Source organism: Mobula birostris, chromosome 3, assembly GCF_030028105.1.
Source record: "Mobula birostris isolate sMobBir1 chromosome 3, sMobBir1.hap1, whole genome shotgun sequence".
Taxonomy (NCBI): Eukaryota; Metazoa; Chordata; class Chondrichthyes; order Myliobatiformes; family Myliobatidae; genus Mobula; species Mobula birostris.
This window is the reverse complement of record NC_092372.1, coordinates 129,369,403-129,386,859: the sequence shown is the minus strand read 5'-3', so window position 1 is coordinate 129,386,859 and position 17,457 is coordinate 129,369,403. Positions and strand designations below refer to the sequence as shown.

General features: G+C 41.1%; 1 protein-coding gene across 2 annotated transcripts in view; it reads left to right on the top strand.

The window, feature by feature from the left end:
- Positions 1 to 17,457, top strand: part of trim33 (tripartite motif containing 33) — a 212,343-nt gene that overhangs the window by 139,054 nt on the left and 55,832 nt on the right. For both annotated transcript variants that reach the window (XM_072253354.1, XM_072253355.1), the window contains exons 5-7: positions 5,471 to 5,587; positions 10,256 to 10,370; positions 10,459 to 10,605. In XM_072253354.1, coding sequence (XP_072109455.1) covers positions 5,471 to 5,587; positions 10,256 to 10,370; positions 10,459 to 10,605 — 379 coding nt within the window. The remainder of the gene's footprint in view (positions 1 to 5,470; positions 5,588 to 10,255; positions 10,371 to 10,458; positions 10,606 to 17,457) is intronic.

Here is a 17,457-nt window from a genome sequence, read left to right as displayed (position 1 = left end):
AACTGGAAGAATCCCAGTGGACATATAAATGCTGTCTTCTCCTTGTCAGCCTCACTCATGGGGATCTGGTAATATCCACTCTTCAAGTCCAGCATACTGAACCACTTCGCACCACTCAGACAGGCCAGCGCGTCTTTGATCCTTTGGACCGTATACTGGTTGAGGATGGTACGCCTGTTGAGAGTCCTTCAAGTCCTCTCGTCCACACACATCCATATCTTCCTACTCTTCTTCCTGGCCACTACTATTGGGGACACAAAGGGGCTTCTGGACTCGGTGATGATTCCAGCTTCCTTCAACTTACACAAAGGCTGCCACTACAGGAGCCAGTGGCCGCGACCTCTTTGAACGGGGTGTCCTTGGAACAACCCACATCAAACTCATCAGTGGAAAAGACACCTACCACCTTCAACATCTTCTCTATCAACCTCCTCTTTCAACCTGCAGGTACCAGGTAGTCCCCAAAGTTGAATGAATCAACTGACACCTTCTTCTCTTCTCCCCCACCCCCTTCAGACAGTTTCTCTCCTGCTTCTCTCACAGGGACGCTAGACATTACCGTCACTGGGAAGAGATGAACCAGGGGCATATCCCGCTTGAAGGTGAACTCCTTCTTTGTAATGTTCCTGACTATCACTGCCATCCTGTTCGCCCGTGCAACCAAGGACTTCTGCAATTCGGACCTTACCAGTACCCCAGCAGTCACACCAGACTCCCCCTTTGTGGTCTTCTGGAGCATCCACCAAGAGGGCCTCTGGCTCAGGCATTCCGGGAAATTTGGAGTTTCCCATTACTCTCACTACTTCCCTGGGCCGTAATGCATTTGGCTTGGGAATGGATGAAGTACACAGTCCCTCGTCTAAACTCGTTATCTGGCCCAATGTAGCCACACACTTCCTCAAAGCAGCTGGAAACACCGGGTGAATGGACAATGTTCTCTGAAAGTTCTCTCCAGTTTTCTCCTTGCAGGATCCCATGAGCCTCCTTAGAATAAGAGTGTTGGTCCCCACAGGAACTGAAATGCCGCCCTTCTCAGTGGAGTCTGGACAAACCAGTGCTAATATATCAAGGACCTCAGCCACTCCCAGATCTGCCACCAAAAACTCCAGCTTCACGAACAAATAACCATCATACAGATAATCACCCACGCTAAGACCCCAGATCTCAAGTTCACTGAGTGGCATCAATGGTAAATGTGTCAAATATTGATTGTAAAATGAACGGTACACCAAAGTGACCTGTGATCCTGTGTCAAGTATGATTTTAGTATGAATACCCTCTATCTATAGTGATACACTGGAGCCTTCAGGAATATGGGTTTTTGCTCTAGGGTGTTCCTTGGTATATTGCTGGGAATGCATTCCCCGATATGCCAGACCGTCTCTGTGCTTAGGTACCCGGAGTCTCACTCTCCGAGGAGTTTCCGGCCGTTCACACTCCCGCCTGTTGTCCCTCTTCATCACAGTTATAACAGACAATACCCACTGCTCCCCTACTTGCGGGACCCCGGCTGCTAGCAGCCCTCTGCATAGTCCATCCCCCTAGCGGGATCACCTCCTTATCAGCTCCATCATACGGGGTGGGGAGGGGCACACATTGATAACAACTGGGACATCTCAGTTCTTAACTCTGCCACAGTCTTCTCTACCATTCCCCAGGGCAGGCTATCCGTGGTCACTTCAACGCAGGGGAGCACTACCGAGGACTGTACCCTGCTGACAGAGGCCTCCCGCGTCTCCACATTCTTCTCCTCTCGTACTTCTCTGATCAGCTCAACAGTTGAGGGAGGGGGGCGCGCCTTGTGAGACAGTCAGAGATCCCAAGCAATCAGGTTCTGGGACTGGGCGCCTTTCGATCCCCTTTACATGCCCTTTAGATCCCTTTTAAGTCTTTCCCCTCTTACCTTAAACGTGTCCTCTAGACTCCCCTACCTTGAGAAAAAGTGTCACTATCTACCCAATTCTTACCACTCAGAATTTATTATAAACTTCTGACATTGCGCTTTAGCCTCCTCAGGGAAAACAATTCCAGCCTTTCCGATCTCATTTGTAACTAAAATCCTCCAGTATAGGTAATCTTTCCGTAAATCCTTTCTGTACCTGCTTTAGCACAATCACATCCTATAGTATGTTGACTAGCTCTGCACACGATATTCTAAATGCAGCCTAATTAATGATTTTTACAAATAACATGACATCCCCAATTCCTGTAATCACGCCCCAAATGATGGAAGCAAGAATACCACATGCACTTTCATCACCTCATCTACCTGTGTTCTCATTTCAGGGCCGTGTGTATATGCCCTTGCCAAGTTTAGCTTCCCAAAATGCACCACCACACTTAAGGAGTTAAATTCAATTTGCCATTCTCTTGCACACTTTCTCAGTTTTAATCCTGTTGTAACTTTAGACAATCTTCACTGTACCACCAATTTTGGTGTCAACTGCAAACTTGGTAATCATGCCAACTACATTCTCTTCCAAATCCTTAACATGTATGATAAACAGGAAAGGATTTAACACCAATACTTGCGGCACACACTGGTTAGCATATGGATGTTACAACCATATTCAGCCAGAAACACCAACTGGAGGATCCATCTTGGATCTATCTAACAGACCCAACACGTCAGTTTTAAGCCAATTCAAATCACTCCACATGGTGTCAGGATAAGGCTTAGAACCAGGGATTAGACTAGATATCACCCTGGCTGCAGCACAGAAGACTATCCATGTCTCCAGCCAGAATGTTCCAGTATAGTTGCAACACTGGTATGTGCTCAACAGTGTGCAATTTGGTCCATGTTTGCCCTCTTCATGAAAAGCTTGACAAGTCCAGCAGAAAGTAAACATCAAAAGATAGATGATGGAATTTCTGAAATTAAAATGAAAAATTCTAAAAACATTCAGCAGATCAGGTAACATTTGTGGAAGCAGCATTGGTTAATGTTTCAGTTCATAGACTCTTCATCAGATCTGGGAAAGAGAAATAAAGTCCCCACCACTTTACTTTCACCATGCATGTCCAGTCCCTATATACTTCCATCCCCCATCAGGAAGGTCTCAAAGCTCTCCGCTTCTTTTTGGATTCCAGACCTAATCAGTTCCCCTCTACCACCGCACTGCTCCATCTCGCGGAATTAGTCCTTACTCTTAATAATTTCTCCTTTGGCTCCTCCCACTTCTTCCAAACTAAAGATGTAGCTATGGGCACCCATATGGGGCCTAGCTATGCCTGCCTTTTTGTTGGCTTTGTGGAACAATCTATGTTCCAAACCTATTCTGGTATCTGTCCCCCACTTTTCCTTCGCTACATCGACGACTGCATTGGCGCTGCTTCCTGCACGCATGCTGAGCTCGTTGACTTCATTATCTTTGCCTCCAACTTTCACCCTGCCCTCAAGTTTACCTGGTCCATTTCTGACACCTCCCTCCACTTTCTTGATCTCTCTGTCCCTATCTCTGGAGACAGCTTACCTACTGATGTCTACTATAAGCCTACTGACTCTCACAGCTATCTGGACTATTCCTCTTCTCACCCTGTCTCTTGCAAAAATGCCATCCCCTTCTCGCAATTCCTCCGTCTCCGCCACATCTGCTCTCAGGATGAGGCTTTTCATTCCAGGACGAGGGAGATGTCCTCCATTTTTAAAGAAAGGGGCTTCCCTTCCTCCACCATCCACTCTACTCTCAAACACTTCTCCCCCATTTCACGCACATCTGCTCTCACTCCATCCTCCCGCCACTCCACTAGGAATAGGTTTCCCCTGGCCCTCACCTACCACCCCACCAGTCTCTGGGTCCAACATATTATCCTCCGTGACTTCCACCACCTCCAACAGGATCCCACCACTAAGCACATCTTCCCCCCCTCCCCTCCCGCTTTCTGCAGGGATCGCTCCCTATGTGACTCCCTTGTCCATTCGTCCCCCTCATCTCTCCCCACTGATCTCCCTCCTGGCACTTATCCTTGTAAGCGGAACGAGTGCTATACATACCCTTACACTTCCTCCCTTACCACCATTCAGGGCCCCAGGCAGTTCTTCCAGGTGAGGTGACACTTCACCTGTGAGTTGGCTGGGGTGATATACTGCGTCCGGTGCTCCCGATGTGGCCTTCTACATATTGGCGAGACTAGACGCAGACTGGGAGATCGTTTTGCTGAACACCTACGCTCTGTCCGCCAGAGAAAGCAGGATCTCCCAGTGGCCACACATTTTAATTCCACGTCCCATTTCCATTCTGACATGTCTATCCACGGCCTCCTCTACTGTAAAGATGAAGCCACACTCAGGTTGGAGGAACAACACCTTATATTCCGTCTGGGTAGCCTCCAACCTGAAGGCATGAACATTGACTTCTCAAACTTCCGCTAAGGCCCCACCTCCCCCTCGTACCCCATCCATTATTTGTTTATATACACACATTCTTTCTCTCTCTCCTTTTTCTCCCTCTGTCCCTCTCACTGTACCCCTTGCCCATCCTCTGGGTCCCCCCCCCCCACTTCTCCCTGGGCCTCCTGTCCCATGATCTTCTCATATCCCTTTTGCCAATCAACTGTCCAGCTCTTGGCTCCATCCCTCCCCCTCCTGTCTTCTCCTATGATTTTGGATCTCTCCCCCCCCCCCCCCACTTTCAAATCTCTTACTACCTCTTCCTTCAGTTAGTCCCGACGAAGGGTCTTGGCCCGAAACGTCGACTGTACCTCTTCCTAGAGGTGCTGCCTGGCCTGCTGCGTTCACCAGCAACTTTGATGTGTGTTGCTTGAATTTCCAGCATCTGCAGAATTCCTCGTGTTTGCCAAGAGAAAAACATTGCTTTTCAGCAGCAGGGAAGGTGAGAGAGATGGGTAGAGGAAAAGAAATATCTCTGATTGTGCAGGACGAGACAACTGAGTAGAATGAAGGAATGTATCATCCTGACTTATACCAAGTGTATTCTTGTACTTTGTGCTGATGTACCATTTTCTGGGTGAGATGAGGAACATACATATATATATATATATATATATATATATATATACACACACACATACACATACATACACATACACATCCATAGACACACACACACACACACACACACACACACACACACACTCACTCTTTAAGGTCGATGTTAAATGCTGCTTTGCAATATTCGAGTATACTGGCCAACATTTGCTATTCTACTAACGCACTGAAATTGATTCGCTGAAAATTATTTTTCTTGCATTCTAGCTGGTTGTCAAACTTAATTCATTAGATTAAAGATACTTTGTGGCAAAAAGGTCATAAGATTATAAAATTGCAGTGTAAACATTGGTAACCTTTCAAACAACTGCTTTCAGTAGATATTGTCCTATTTCTTTGGCAAGGACATAATAATTCAAAGCAGTTTTACTGATCTTCATTTCTCTCCTGAAGTCAGAATTTGAAATATTTCATCTCCCTATAGTGATTTTGATAAATATATCCTTTTTTTATTTACAGATATCAATTTTTAGAAGAAGCATTTCAAAACCAAAAAATTATTATTGAAACTTTAATGGCCAAACTTCAAGAAAAGAAGAATTATGTGCAGTATGCAGCTAGCCAAGTTCAGAACAGGTATGTTCAGCTTATCAAATACTGCAGTCATGATTGTGCCTGATAAATTACTGCTTTATTTATTTCAATGAAGTCTTCTTGAGCTTGATGCTTTTGGGATAACTTACAGTAGTTCAGAATGAACGATACAGCTTCATCATGGTGTCTGTAACTTTTCATGTTCAAATACAAGGTCTGGTTTTTTTTATATATAAATAGTGCGAGTCTTCTGCCCAAAGTCTGTCAGTGTTGTACAGGCCTGCTTTTTGTGCTCAAGCACCATTATCTGAGTTCTGTCAGCTCACTGCTGGTGAGCATGCTATGCTATCTGTGTCTTGGCGATAACATTTGAAACAATTAAAATATTACATGAAAGCATACATTTCATTGTATGTTTTTCTTGCCTAAGAAAGGATATGCTGGCATTGGAGAGTTTCCAGGAAAAGTTCAAGAATAATCTCAGAAATGAAAAGGTTTCATTTGCAATGTTTGAATGCTCTAAGCCTGTACTCATTGAGTTTAGAAGAATGAGGGAGAAATCTCATTGTAACCTATTGAATATTGAAAGGCCCAGATAGACTGGACATGGAGATGTTTTCAGTAGTGGGGGAGTCGAGGAGTAGAGGGCACTGCCTCAGAATAGAAGGATGTTCCTTTAGAACATAGATTAAGAGGAAATTCTTTAGCCAAAGGGTGGTGAATCTGTGGAATTCATTGCCACAGATAGCTGTGAAGGCCAAGTCATTGGGTATATTTAAAGTGGAGATTCATAGGCTTCTGATTAGTCAGGGTGTCAAGGGTTATGAGGAGAAGGCAGGAGAATGGGGTTGAGGGGGATAATAGATCAGCCATGATGGAATGGTGCGGCAGACTTGATGGGCTCAACGGCCTAATTCTACTCCTGTGTCTTATGGTCTTGTACTTGGGGTCAGTATAACGTAGTTTTATTAAATTGATTCCAGAAATAGTGATTTTATTTTAAGGTACTGAGTAAGATTGACCTATCGAACTCATATTTGTAGAAACGAGGTGACTTCATTGAGTGGTATAAGGTTTTGAAGGGAATCGCGTAAATGGTGAGGCTTTTTCCTGCATAGGGAACAATGCGCATGAAGATTCATTTAGGACTGAAGTGACAATTATTTTGTGAGGTTATAAAATTCTGGGATTTTCCAAATCAGAGCATTGTGGATGTTCAAATAATAATGTTTGAAGCTAAGACTAGTAGACCTTTGGGATTAATGGATCAGGCTCTTTGGTGATTATACAAGAAAATAGAGCTTTACTTTATTGTCACCGAACAATTGATACTAGAGCGTACAATCATCACAACGATCTTTGATTCTGCGCTTTGCACTCCCTTGAGTACAAATCGATAGTAAATATTAAAAATTTAAATTATAATTCATAAATAGAAAATAGAAAAGGGTAAGTAAGGTAGTGCAAAAAAACCAAGAGGCGGGTCCGGATATTTGGAGGGTATGGCCCAGATCAGGCTCAGGATCCGTTCAGCAGTCTTACCACAGTTGGAAAGAAGCTGTTCCCAAATCTGGCCGTATGAGTCTTCAAGCTCCTGAGCCTTCTCCCAGAGGGAAGAGGGAAGAAAAGTGTGCTGGCTGGGTGGATCGTGTCCTTGATTATCCTGGCAGCACTGCTCCGACAGCGTGCGGTGTAAAGTGAGTCCAAGGATGGAAGACTGGTTTGTGTGATGTGCTGAGCTGTGTTCACGATCTTCTGCAGCTTCTTCTGGTCTTGGGTAGGACCACTTCCATACCAGGTTGTGATGCACCCTAGAAGAATGCTTTCTGCAGTGCATCTATAAAAATTAGTGAGGGTTTTAGGGGACAGACCAAATTTCTTTAGCTTTCTCAGGAAGTAAGGGCGCTGGTGGGCCTTTGTGGCAGTGGACTCTGCTTGGTTGGACCAAGTCAAGTCAAGCTAAGTGGTGATTATAGATTATCAGCTCATTTTGTACCTTGTACAATTTTCTTGGAAAAAAATTTTAATTAGCGGTAAAATTTCTTTGCCTAGTGATATTGGTGCTGTCAAATTAATGTTGAAGGTATATTGGAAGGAGAGGAATATTTGGTCATTTTGCAGGAAAGTGGAATTAATCAAAATGCTGTAGAACAAATGCAAGTTAAATGACTTGAAACATTTAGATAAACAGTGAATCAAATATAGAAACATAGAAACTGAAAACCTACAGCACAGTACAGGCCCTTAAGCCCACAAAGTTGTGCCAAACATGTCCCTACCTTAGAAATTACTAGGCTTACCCATAGCCCTCTATTTTCCTAAGCTCCCTGTACCTATCCAAAAGTCGCTTAAAAGACCCTATCGTATCCACCTCCACCACCGTTGCCAGCAGCCCATTCCATGCACTCACCACTCTCTGAGTAAAAAAAAACTTACCCCTGACATCTCCTCTGTACCTACTCCCCAGCACCTTAAACTTGTGTCCTCTTGTGGCAACCATTTCATCCCTGGGAAAATCCTTTTTACATATCTTAATGAAGAATGGAATGAAGGAATATAAGAAAATGTTTCATAAATATGAGTGTTTCACAATTAATGTTCACCAGCCTCCAGTCAGAATGTACCTTTAACCTTCAATGATAGGAACCAGTTATTGGTTCCCATCATTGAGTCAATTTTGAATCCACCTCACTCGCTGCCCCTGAATCCCATTTGACCTAACATTCCACATCAACCTGCAGGCAGGGCTTTGTCAAAAGTCTTAATGGCCTTAATACAGACAATATCCTCTGTCCTTTTTGTTACCTCTTTGGAAAAACTCCAAAAGATTGTCAAACATAATCAAGTTTGCAGTTGTTGTTAGATCTTCCTAGAATTAGACAATTAGCTTTCAACTTCAAATTATTGCTTGTTTTCTTTGCACTTAATGAATAGTTCTATCAGTAAGCTCAATTGTTTAAACTATTCTAGGGTAAAACAGAATCTTACATTCCTTTTGAATCCTTACTCTTAATTTTTCCTTTGGCTCCTCCCACTTCCTCCAAACTAAAGGTGCAGCTATGGGCACCTGTATGCGTTCTAACTACGCCTGCCTTTTTGTTGGCTTTGTGGAACAATCTATGTTCCAAACCTATTCTGGTATCTGTCCCCCAATTTTCCTTCGCTACATCAACGACTGCATTGGTGCTGCTTCCTGCACGCATGCTGAGCTCGTTGACTTCATTAACTTTGCCTCCAACTTTCAGCCTGCTCTCAAGTTTACCTGGTCCATTTCTGACATCTCCCTCCCCTTTCTAGATCTTTCTGTCTCTATCTCTGGAGACAGATTATCTACTGATGTCTACTGTAAGCCTACTGACTCTCACAGCTATCTGGACTATTCCTCTTCTCACCCTGTCTCTTGCAAAAATACCATCCCCTTCTCGCAATTCCTCCGTCTCCGCCGCATCTGCTCTCAGAATGAGGCTTCTCATTCCAGGACGAGGGAGATGTCCTCCTGTTTTAAAGAAAGGGGCTTCCCTTCCTCCGCCATCAACTCTGCTGTCAAATGCATCTCCCCCATTTCACGCACATCTGCTCTCACTCCATCCTCCCGCCACCCCACTAGGAATAGGGTTCCCCTTGTTCTCACCTACCACCCCACCAGCCTCCGGGTCCAACATATTATTCTCCATAACTTCCGCCACCTCCAACGGGATCCCACCACTAAGTACGTTTCCCTCCCCGCCCCCCCCCCGCTTTCCGCAGGGATCGCTCCCTACGCGACTCCCTTGTCCATTTGTCCCCCCCGTCCCCCCCATCCCTCCCCACTGATCTCCCTCCTGGCACTTATCCTTGTAAGCAGAACAAGTGCTACACATGCCCTTACACTTCCTCCGTTACTACCATTCAGGGCCTCAGATAGTCCTTCCAGGTGAGGCGACACGTCACCTGTGAGTCAGCTGGGGTGATATACTGCGCCCGGTGCTCCTGATGTGGCCTTCTATATATTGGTGAGACCCGACGCAGACTGGGAGATCGTTTTGCTGAACACCTACACTCTGTCCGCCAGAGAAAGCAGGATCACCGAGTGGCCACACATTTTAATTCCATGTCCCATTTCCATTCTGATATGTCTATCCACGGCCTCCTCTACTGTAAGGATGAAGCCACCCTCAGGTTGGAGGAACACCAGCTTATATTCCATCTGGGTAGTCTCCAACCTGATGGCATGAACACTGACTTCTCAAACTTCCGCTAATGCCCCACCTCCCCCTTGTACCCCATCCATTATTTATTTATATACACACATTCTTTTTCTCCCTCTGTCCCTCTCACTATACCCCTTGCCCATCCTCTGGGGTTCTCTCCCCCCCCCCTTTTCTTTCATCCTGAGCCTCCTGTCCCATGATCCTCTCATATCCCCTTTGCCAATCATCTGTCCAGCTCTTGACTCCATCCCTCCCCCTCCTGTCTTCTCCTATCATTTTGGATCTCCCCCTCCCCCTCCCCCTCCCACTTGCAAATCTCTTACTAGCTCTTCTTTCAGTTAGTCCTGACGAAGGGTCTCGGCCCGAAATGTCGACTGTACCTCTTCCTAGAGATGCTGCCTGGCCTGCTGCGTTCACCAGCAACTTTGATGTGTGTTGCTTGAAATTCCAGCATCTGCAGAATTCCTCTCGTTTCCTTTTGAATTGATGTTTTGAAAATTAACCTTGTCCATATTTTTAGGTTAAATGAAGTCAATGATACGAATAAGAAAGTTGAGCACGATATTAAAGTTGCTATCTTCACTCTCATTAATGAGATAAACAAGAAGGGCAAGAACCTGCTGCAGCAATTAGAGGTAAGATGTAAATATTTGAGTATTGTGGTGATCTTTATATTGTGATTCTAACCCATTGCTCACTTTGACTAGTCTTTCTTTTCTACAGAATGTAACAAAGGAAAGACAGATAAAGTTACTGCAGCAGCAGCAAGATGTTACCAGTCTTGCTAGACAGGTGGAACATGTAATGAATTTTGCAAAGTGGGCTATCTCCAGTGGAAGCAGTACAGCACTACTTTACAGCAAGCGTTTGGTAAGGCAGTTGAAATCGTATAATATTGCATCTGGGCTCAAAGGACTTAACGTTCTTGGAATGGAGAGACCAAATTTCAATTTTGAAAAAAGTAAATGCTGGCTTAGACCAATTGTAGGGGTCTTATTTTTTTGTTCTATAAAATTCTGTGCAATCCTGGGACCAGAATAAAATTAAAGTTTCTCATGGAGTAAATTATTTCAAGTAACAAACGATGTTCATGGTTTGAATTGTCATAAATTGAATTGAGTAATACTTGATCCTTTAAGAGAATTCCTGAAATGATCAAGAAATATAACGTACCACACTATACTCACTCTGTTTTTTCTCACCTCTTATAAGGTCTACTGTCTTGGGTGTAGGTTTTGATGCCTCATCTTGCTGAGGAACCTTAAGATTGGAAATTAAGATTCGTATTCTGTGTGAGTCACGATTGCATGTCTGGATAATAGATGTACTGGAGATTGCAATCAGGTTAGAGGAAAAATATTAGGCCCATCAACAATGTTTTGTCCAGAAGGCTTAGCACAGTGCTTTATAGTTCCAGCGACTTGGGTTCCATTTCCTGCCGCTACCTGTAGGGGTTTGTACGTTCTCCCTGTGACCGTGTGGGTTTCTTCTGGTTGCTCGAGTGCCTCCCACAGTCCAAAGACGTACCACTTTTTAGGTTAATTGGTCATTGTAAATTGTCTTGTGATTATGATAGGGTTAAATCATGGGTTGCTGGGTGGTGTGGCTGGAAGGGCCTATTCTGTGCTGTATCTCCATAGATAAAATGAAACAAAACTTAGAGCTAATAGGAAACCCCATTTTGATCTTCTATTAAAGTCTGTTTCCAACTCAGTTTAAAAGACTATGTTACACAGGTGCTTAGGCCATGGCCTTGGGCTGCAATGATAGAGTCAGGGTTTCTTCATTGTTATGAAGAAGCTGTTTGTTTTTAACTCGTTTCATAACATTCCAAAACTCACTACATGTATTCAGATATTACCTGCTCTAGATGAACCTGGCTGGGGTTTGATACTGTGAGCTCTTTCCCCAGTTTCCCAGTATAGCTTTTTGAGTCAGTGTGTTTTTGCCATTGGTCATCTTATGAGGCACCTTTTTATACATTCCTTTGTGTACCTCCTAGGCATGCTTTGAATTTACAACCAATTGCACAGCTAAGAGTTAATTCGTTTTTTCACAAGTGTGGGTTTCTTGAATTTCTTCAAATTCCTGCTAGCAACCTTCCATAAACACTTCCACAAAGTGTGTAATTTTCAGTGGGTTTCTTAGTAGTAGATCATCCTTGTCTATTTTTTTTTAACTATATTCAGGGATAAGAGGATGGATAACAATCTCAACTGAAAACCTGTCTCACTTTGTTCCCACACAGACATTAACCAGATGTTCTGTGTGATCTTCCCTCACACTGTCTCATTTCATACAGACCAGTTCTGTTTCTAGTCCTACTTAGAATTTTGGCTGAAAAGATTGAAGGATGGGCAGAACAAAGGGAATATCTCTGGTTGAGACCATCTTTCATCTGACATTTTGTAGCCTTACAGAATCAATGTTAAATTGATAATTTACATAACTTACTCTTTCTGTTTGTCAGAACTAGCAACTTCTGCCTCTGTTTTTCTCCTCTAATCTAGTTTCACCAGCTAGGCATGTCCCATAGTCCTTTTATTAGCAATATGACAAAGACAGGGTGTAATCAATCTGTCAGCTGCATGAATTTATTTGGCCTTGTCCGTTCAAAGGTGTTCCCTTTGTTACCCTATCCCTTCTCTTGGGGACCTAAAACATTGTGCTTTGCCTGACTGAAAAAAGCTGCAGTGGCCTTATTGAATTGCTAGCAGGCACACACAAGTAAGGATTTATCAAGAAAAGTGGCATTGCTTTTTTTTTTAAATATAATTTTTATTAAATTTTCAAAAAGAATACATGAAAAGATAAAATCTACCCACCCCCCTCCCCTTAACCCCCCCCCATATATAGTCCTACTTAAAAAGAAAGAAAGAGGAAAAAAAAGAAAGTAAAGAGCCGCCTGGTTATTGGAAGGTTTCCACATGCTCCATGGGATTCAAAATAAATTTGGTATAATTATTCGTTACTTTCCCCAAGTAACCAAAATCTTTATCGGAGCACTTAAATATGCCATCCTATCTTTTGTAAATAAGGGTACCAAATATTCAAAAATGTTACATATTTATCTCTTAAATTATGAGTAATTTTTTCAAGTGGAATAGAACTAGCCATTTCATTATTCCAACGATCCATACTTAAATACGAATCAGATTTCCAAGTAACTGCTATAGCCTTCTTGGCTACTGCCAATGCAATTTTTATAAATTCTTTCTGATATTTATTCAATTTAAGTTTCGGTTTTATCCCTTCAATATCACCTAATAGAAATAATACAGGGTTTTGTGGAAATTGAATTCCAGTAATTTGTTCCAATAAGATTCTTAAATTTATCCAAAAGGATTGAATTTTAAAACAAGACCAAGTAGAATGTAAAAAAGTACCAATTTCTTGATTACACCGAAAACATTTATCAGATAGATTTGAATTTAATCTATTTATTTTTTGTGGTGTAATATATAATTGGTGTAAAAAATTATATTGTACTAATCTAAGTCGAACATTTATTGTATTTGTCATACTGTCAAGACAAAGTCTTGACCAATTTGTTTCATCAATATTAATATTCAGATCTGTTTCCCATTTTTGCTTTGACTTATGGATTCCTTGTTTAATTGTCTGTTCTTGAATCAAATTATACATACAAGAAATAAATTTTTTAATTTTCCCTTTTTGAATTAAAATTTCAATTTCATTAGGCTTTGGCAAAAACATTGTTTGACCCAGCTTACCTATTAAGTAAGCCCTTAATTGTTCAAATGACATCAATATACCTCGCTCAAAACAGTCTCCTATAAATTTAATCCCTTTTTGGTACCAATTATATAAAAGTTGATTATCCATTGTAAAAGGAATAAGTCTGTTTTGGAACAAGGGTCTCCTTGCTAATAGAGATTTCTGTGTTTCCTTATCAACATTTATCTTATTCCATAGATCAATCAAATGTGTTAATATAGGAGATTCTTTCTTTTCCCGTATCCATTTAGATTCCCATTTATATATAAAATCTTCAGGTTTATTTTCTCCTATCTTGTCTAGTTCTATTTTAATCCATGCTGGTTTTTGATCATCGAAAAAAGATGCGATAAATCTTAAGTTGGTTTGCTTTATAGTAATTTTTAAAGTTTGGAAGTTGTAATCCTCCTAACCCAAATTTACATGTCAGTTTTTCCAATGATATTCTTGACATTTTACCTTTCCAAAGAAATTTTCTCACACGTTTATTTAACTCTTGAAAAAATTTCTGTGGCAATTGTATTGGTAATGTTTGAAACAAATACTGTAATCTAGGAAATATATTCACTTTTACAACATTGACTCTACCTACTAATGTTATTGGTAGTATCATCCATTTGTCAAGATCTTCTTGAATTTTTTTTCAACAGTGGCAAATAATTAAATTTATATAAATTCTTTACATCATTATCAAGTCTTATACCTAAATACTTTATACCATTTACCGGCCATCTAAATTGGGTTACTAATCGACATTGACTATAGTCTCCTTTAGTAAGAGGTAAAATTTCACTTTTATCCCAGTTTATTTTGTAACCTGATACCTTCTCATATTCATCCAATCTAGAAGATAATTTATGTAACGAATGTTGTGGGTTTGTTAAATATATCAAAACATCATCAGCAAAAAGATTAATTTTATATTCCTCTTGGTTAACTCTAAAACCCATAATATCTGGATCAATTCTAATTAGTTCTGCTAATGGCTCTATCGCCAATACAAATAAAGCAGGTGATAGTGGACAACCTTGTCTAGTTGACCTTTTTAACTGGAATGGTGTTGAAATTTGAGAGTTTGTCACTACTTTAGCTTTAGGGTTAGAATTTAAAGTTTTAATCCAATTTATAAAAGATGTTCCTAACCCATATTTTTCTAATACTTTAAATAAAAAATCCCATTCTAATCTATCAAATGCTTTTTCTGCATCCAAAGCTACTACTATACTCTTCTCATCCCTTTTTTGTGCCAAATGAATTATACTGAGTAGCCGAGTTACATTATCTGCCAATTGTCTAATTTTAATAAATCCTGTTTGATCCATATGTATTAATTTTGGTAAATATTTAGATAATCTATTCCATAAAATTTTTGCTATTATTTTATAATCCGTATTCAATAAAGAAATAGGCTTGTATGATGTTGGTTTCATAGGATCTCTGTCCTTTTTTGGCAATACTATTACAATCGCTGTTGAAAAAGATTCTGGAAGTTTATGTATTTTTTCTGCTTGACATATTAGTTCCATAAAAAGAGGAAATAATAAATCTTTAAATTTTTTATAAAATTCAGGTGGAAAACCATCTTCTGCTGGAGATTTATTACTTTGGAGTGATCCTAAAGCTTCTTCAACTTCTTTAATGTAAAAGGCATATCTAATCCCCTCTGTTCTTCCAAATTCAATTTTGGAAGAGAAACTTGTGATAAAAACCTTTCTATCTCATTAACATCATTTTGGGATTCTGATTGATATAATTCAGAATAAAAATTTTTAAAGGTTTCATTTATTTCAAGAGGTTTATAAGATATTTTATTTGCTCTTGTTCTAATTGCATTTATTGTTTTGGAAGCTTGTTCTGTTTTCAACTGCCAGGCAAGAATTTTATGTGCTCTCTCACCTAACTCATAATACCTTTGTTTAGTTCTTATAATTGCTTTTTCCGTTCTATATGTCTGAAGCGTATTGGCATTGCTTTAAACATTGTTTTCCATCCCCATAATTTCTTTAACTTGACATCAAAAATCACATATATCAAGCATCTTCTGCCTTTGCATTTGAACTTATTTTTACGTTCCGCATGGAGGTCGGAGACCAGTGGTGTGCCTCAGGGATCTGTTCTGGGACCCTTACTCAGCATGATTTTTATAAATGATCTGGATGAGGAAGTGGAGGGATGGGTTGGTAAATTTGCTGATGACACAAAGGTTGGGGGTGTTGTGGATAGTGTGGACAGCTGTCAGAGATCACAGCGGGACATTGAAAGGATGCAAAACTGGGCTGAGAAGTGGCAGATGGAGTTCAAACCAGATAAGTGTGAGGTGGTTCATTTTGGTAGGTCAAATAGGTCATCGTGCCCGACGCTGGCCCCCTAGGCCTGAGTCGACGTTAGTAGTAGTAAATATAATGGCAGAATATAGCACTAGTGGTAAGACTGTTGGCAGTGTGGAGGATCAGAGGGATCTTGGGGTCCGAGTCCATAGGACACTCAAAGCTGCTACACAGGTTGACTCTGTGGTTAAGAAGGCATACGGTGTATTCACCTTCATCAATCGTGGGATTGAGTTTAGGAGCTGAGAGGTAATGTTGCAGCTATATAGGACCCTGGTCGGACCCCACTTGGAGTACTGTGCTCAGTTCTGGTTGCTCCACTAGAGGAAGGATGTGGAAACCATGGAAAGGGTGCAGAGGAAATTTACAAGGATGTTGCCTGGATTGGGGAGCATGCCTTACGGGAATAGGTTGAGTGAACTTGGCCTTTTCTCCTTGGAGCGACAGAGGATGAGAGGTGACCTGATAGAGGTGTACAAGATAATGAGAGGCATTGATCGTGTGGATAGTCAGAGGCTTTTCCCTGGGCTGAAATGGCTAGCATGAGAGGGCATAGTTTTAAGGTGCTTGGAAGTAGATAAAGAGGAGATGTCAGGGGTCATTTTTTTTACACAGAGAGTGGTGAGTGCGTAGAATAGGCTGCTGGTGGTGGGGGCGGAAATGATAGGATCTTTTAAGAGATTCCTGGATGGCTACGTGGAGCTTAGAAAAATAGAGGGCTATGGGTAAAGTCTATGTAGTTCTAAGGTAAAGACATGTTCGGCACAGCTTTGTGGGCCGAAGGGCCTGTATTGTGCTGTAGGTTTTCTGTGTTTCTATGTAACACTTAAAGCACTATTTCTGTTGAGTTGTTTACCTGCAGACATTCAATGCTTCACATTGTGCACAAAATTTTTGGTGCTAGTTTTATATTCTGTGGTTCAAGTAATTATGCCAACCTGATGATTAAACAATGAATATCTGAATGAGCAGAACAGCTAAATACTAACTTTGTGCAAGGGATGTCTAGCAGATTATGCATACAGCTCTGCAGATACTAAGCAAATACTAGCTTTTGAAGAGTAAGCTCCCACAGTATTTTTTATTAATCATTGGTGTTCACAGTGGGAGCTTCCCTTTTACAAATCTACTATTATGTCATTCCCTAATTTCACAGAATGAAGTGCAGTTTGGTTATAGTGTTTCCATATGTAATTTAGAATTTGGTGAAAATGGGGGTTGCTTTGCCAAATCAATAAGAGGAGATGCAAACTTTTGAAAATAAGATTATTGAGTCCTATTGATACAATAATTAATTGATTAGTCTATGAAGCATTCTGTCAACTCAATTTACCACCATTAAATCATGAAAGTTTTAGACATCTTTCACTGCAAAATGTTCTTTACAGGCAATGCAATACTTTTGCAGTACCACTGTGTGTCATATAATGGAAAATTGATTCACCTGTGGTATTTCTGAACATTTTTCAGCAGACAAGCGCTTCAGGTCTTGTGTTATTGCCTGAGAAAATAGATCAGCCTGAAGAACTTAGTGAACAGTTAATTTCTGCTTCCTACTGAATCTCATTGAGGCCAAAATTAAGTTAATTTGATTCACTGTACATACTTTTTTTAAAAAAAAATGGCAGTGAGCAATTTGTATAATGTGGACATTGGG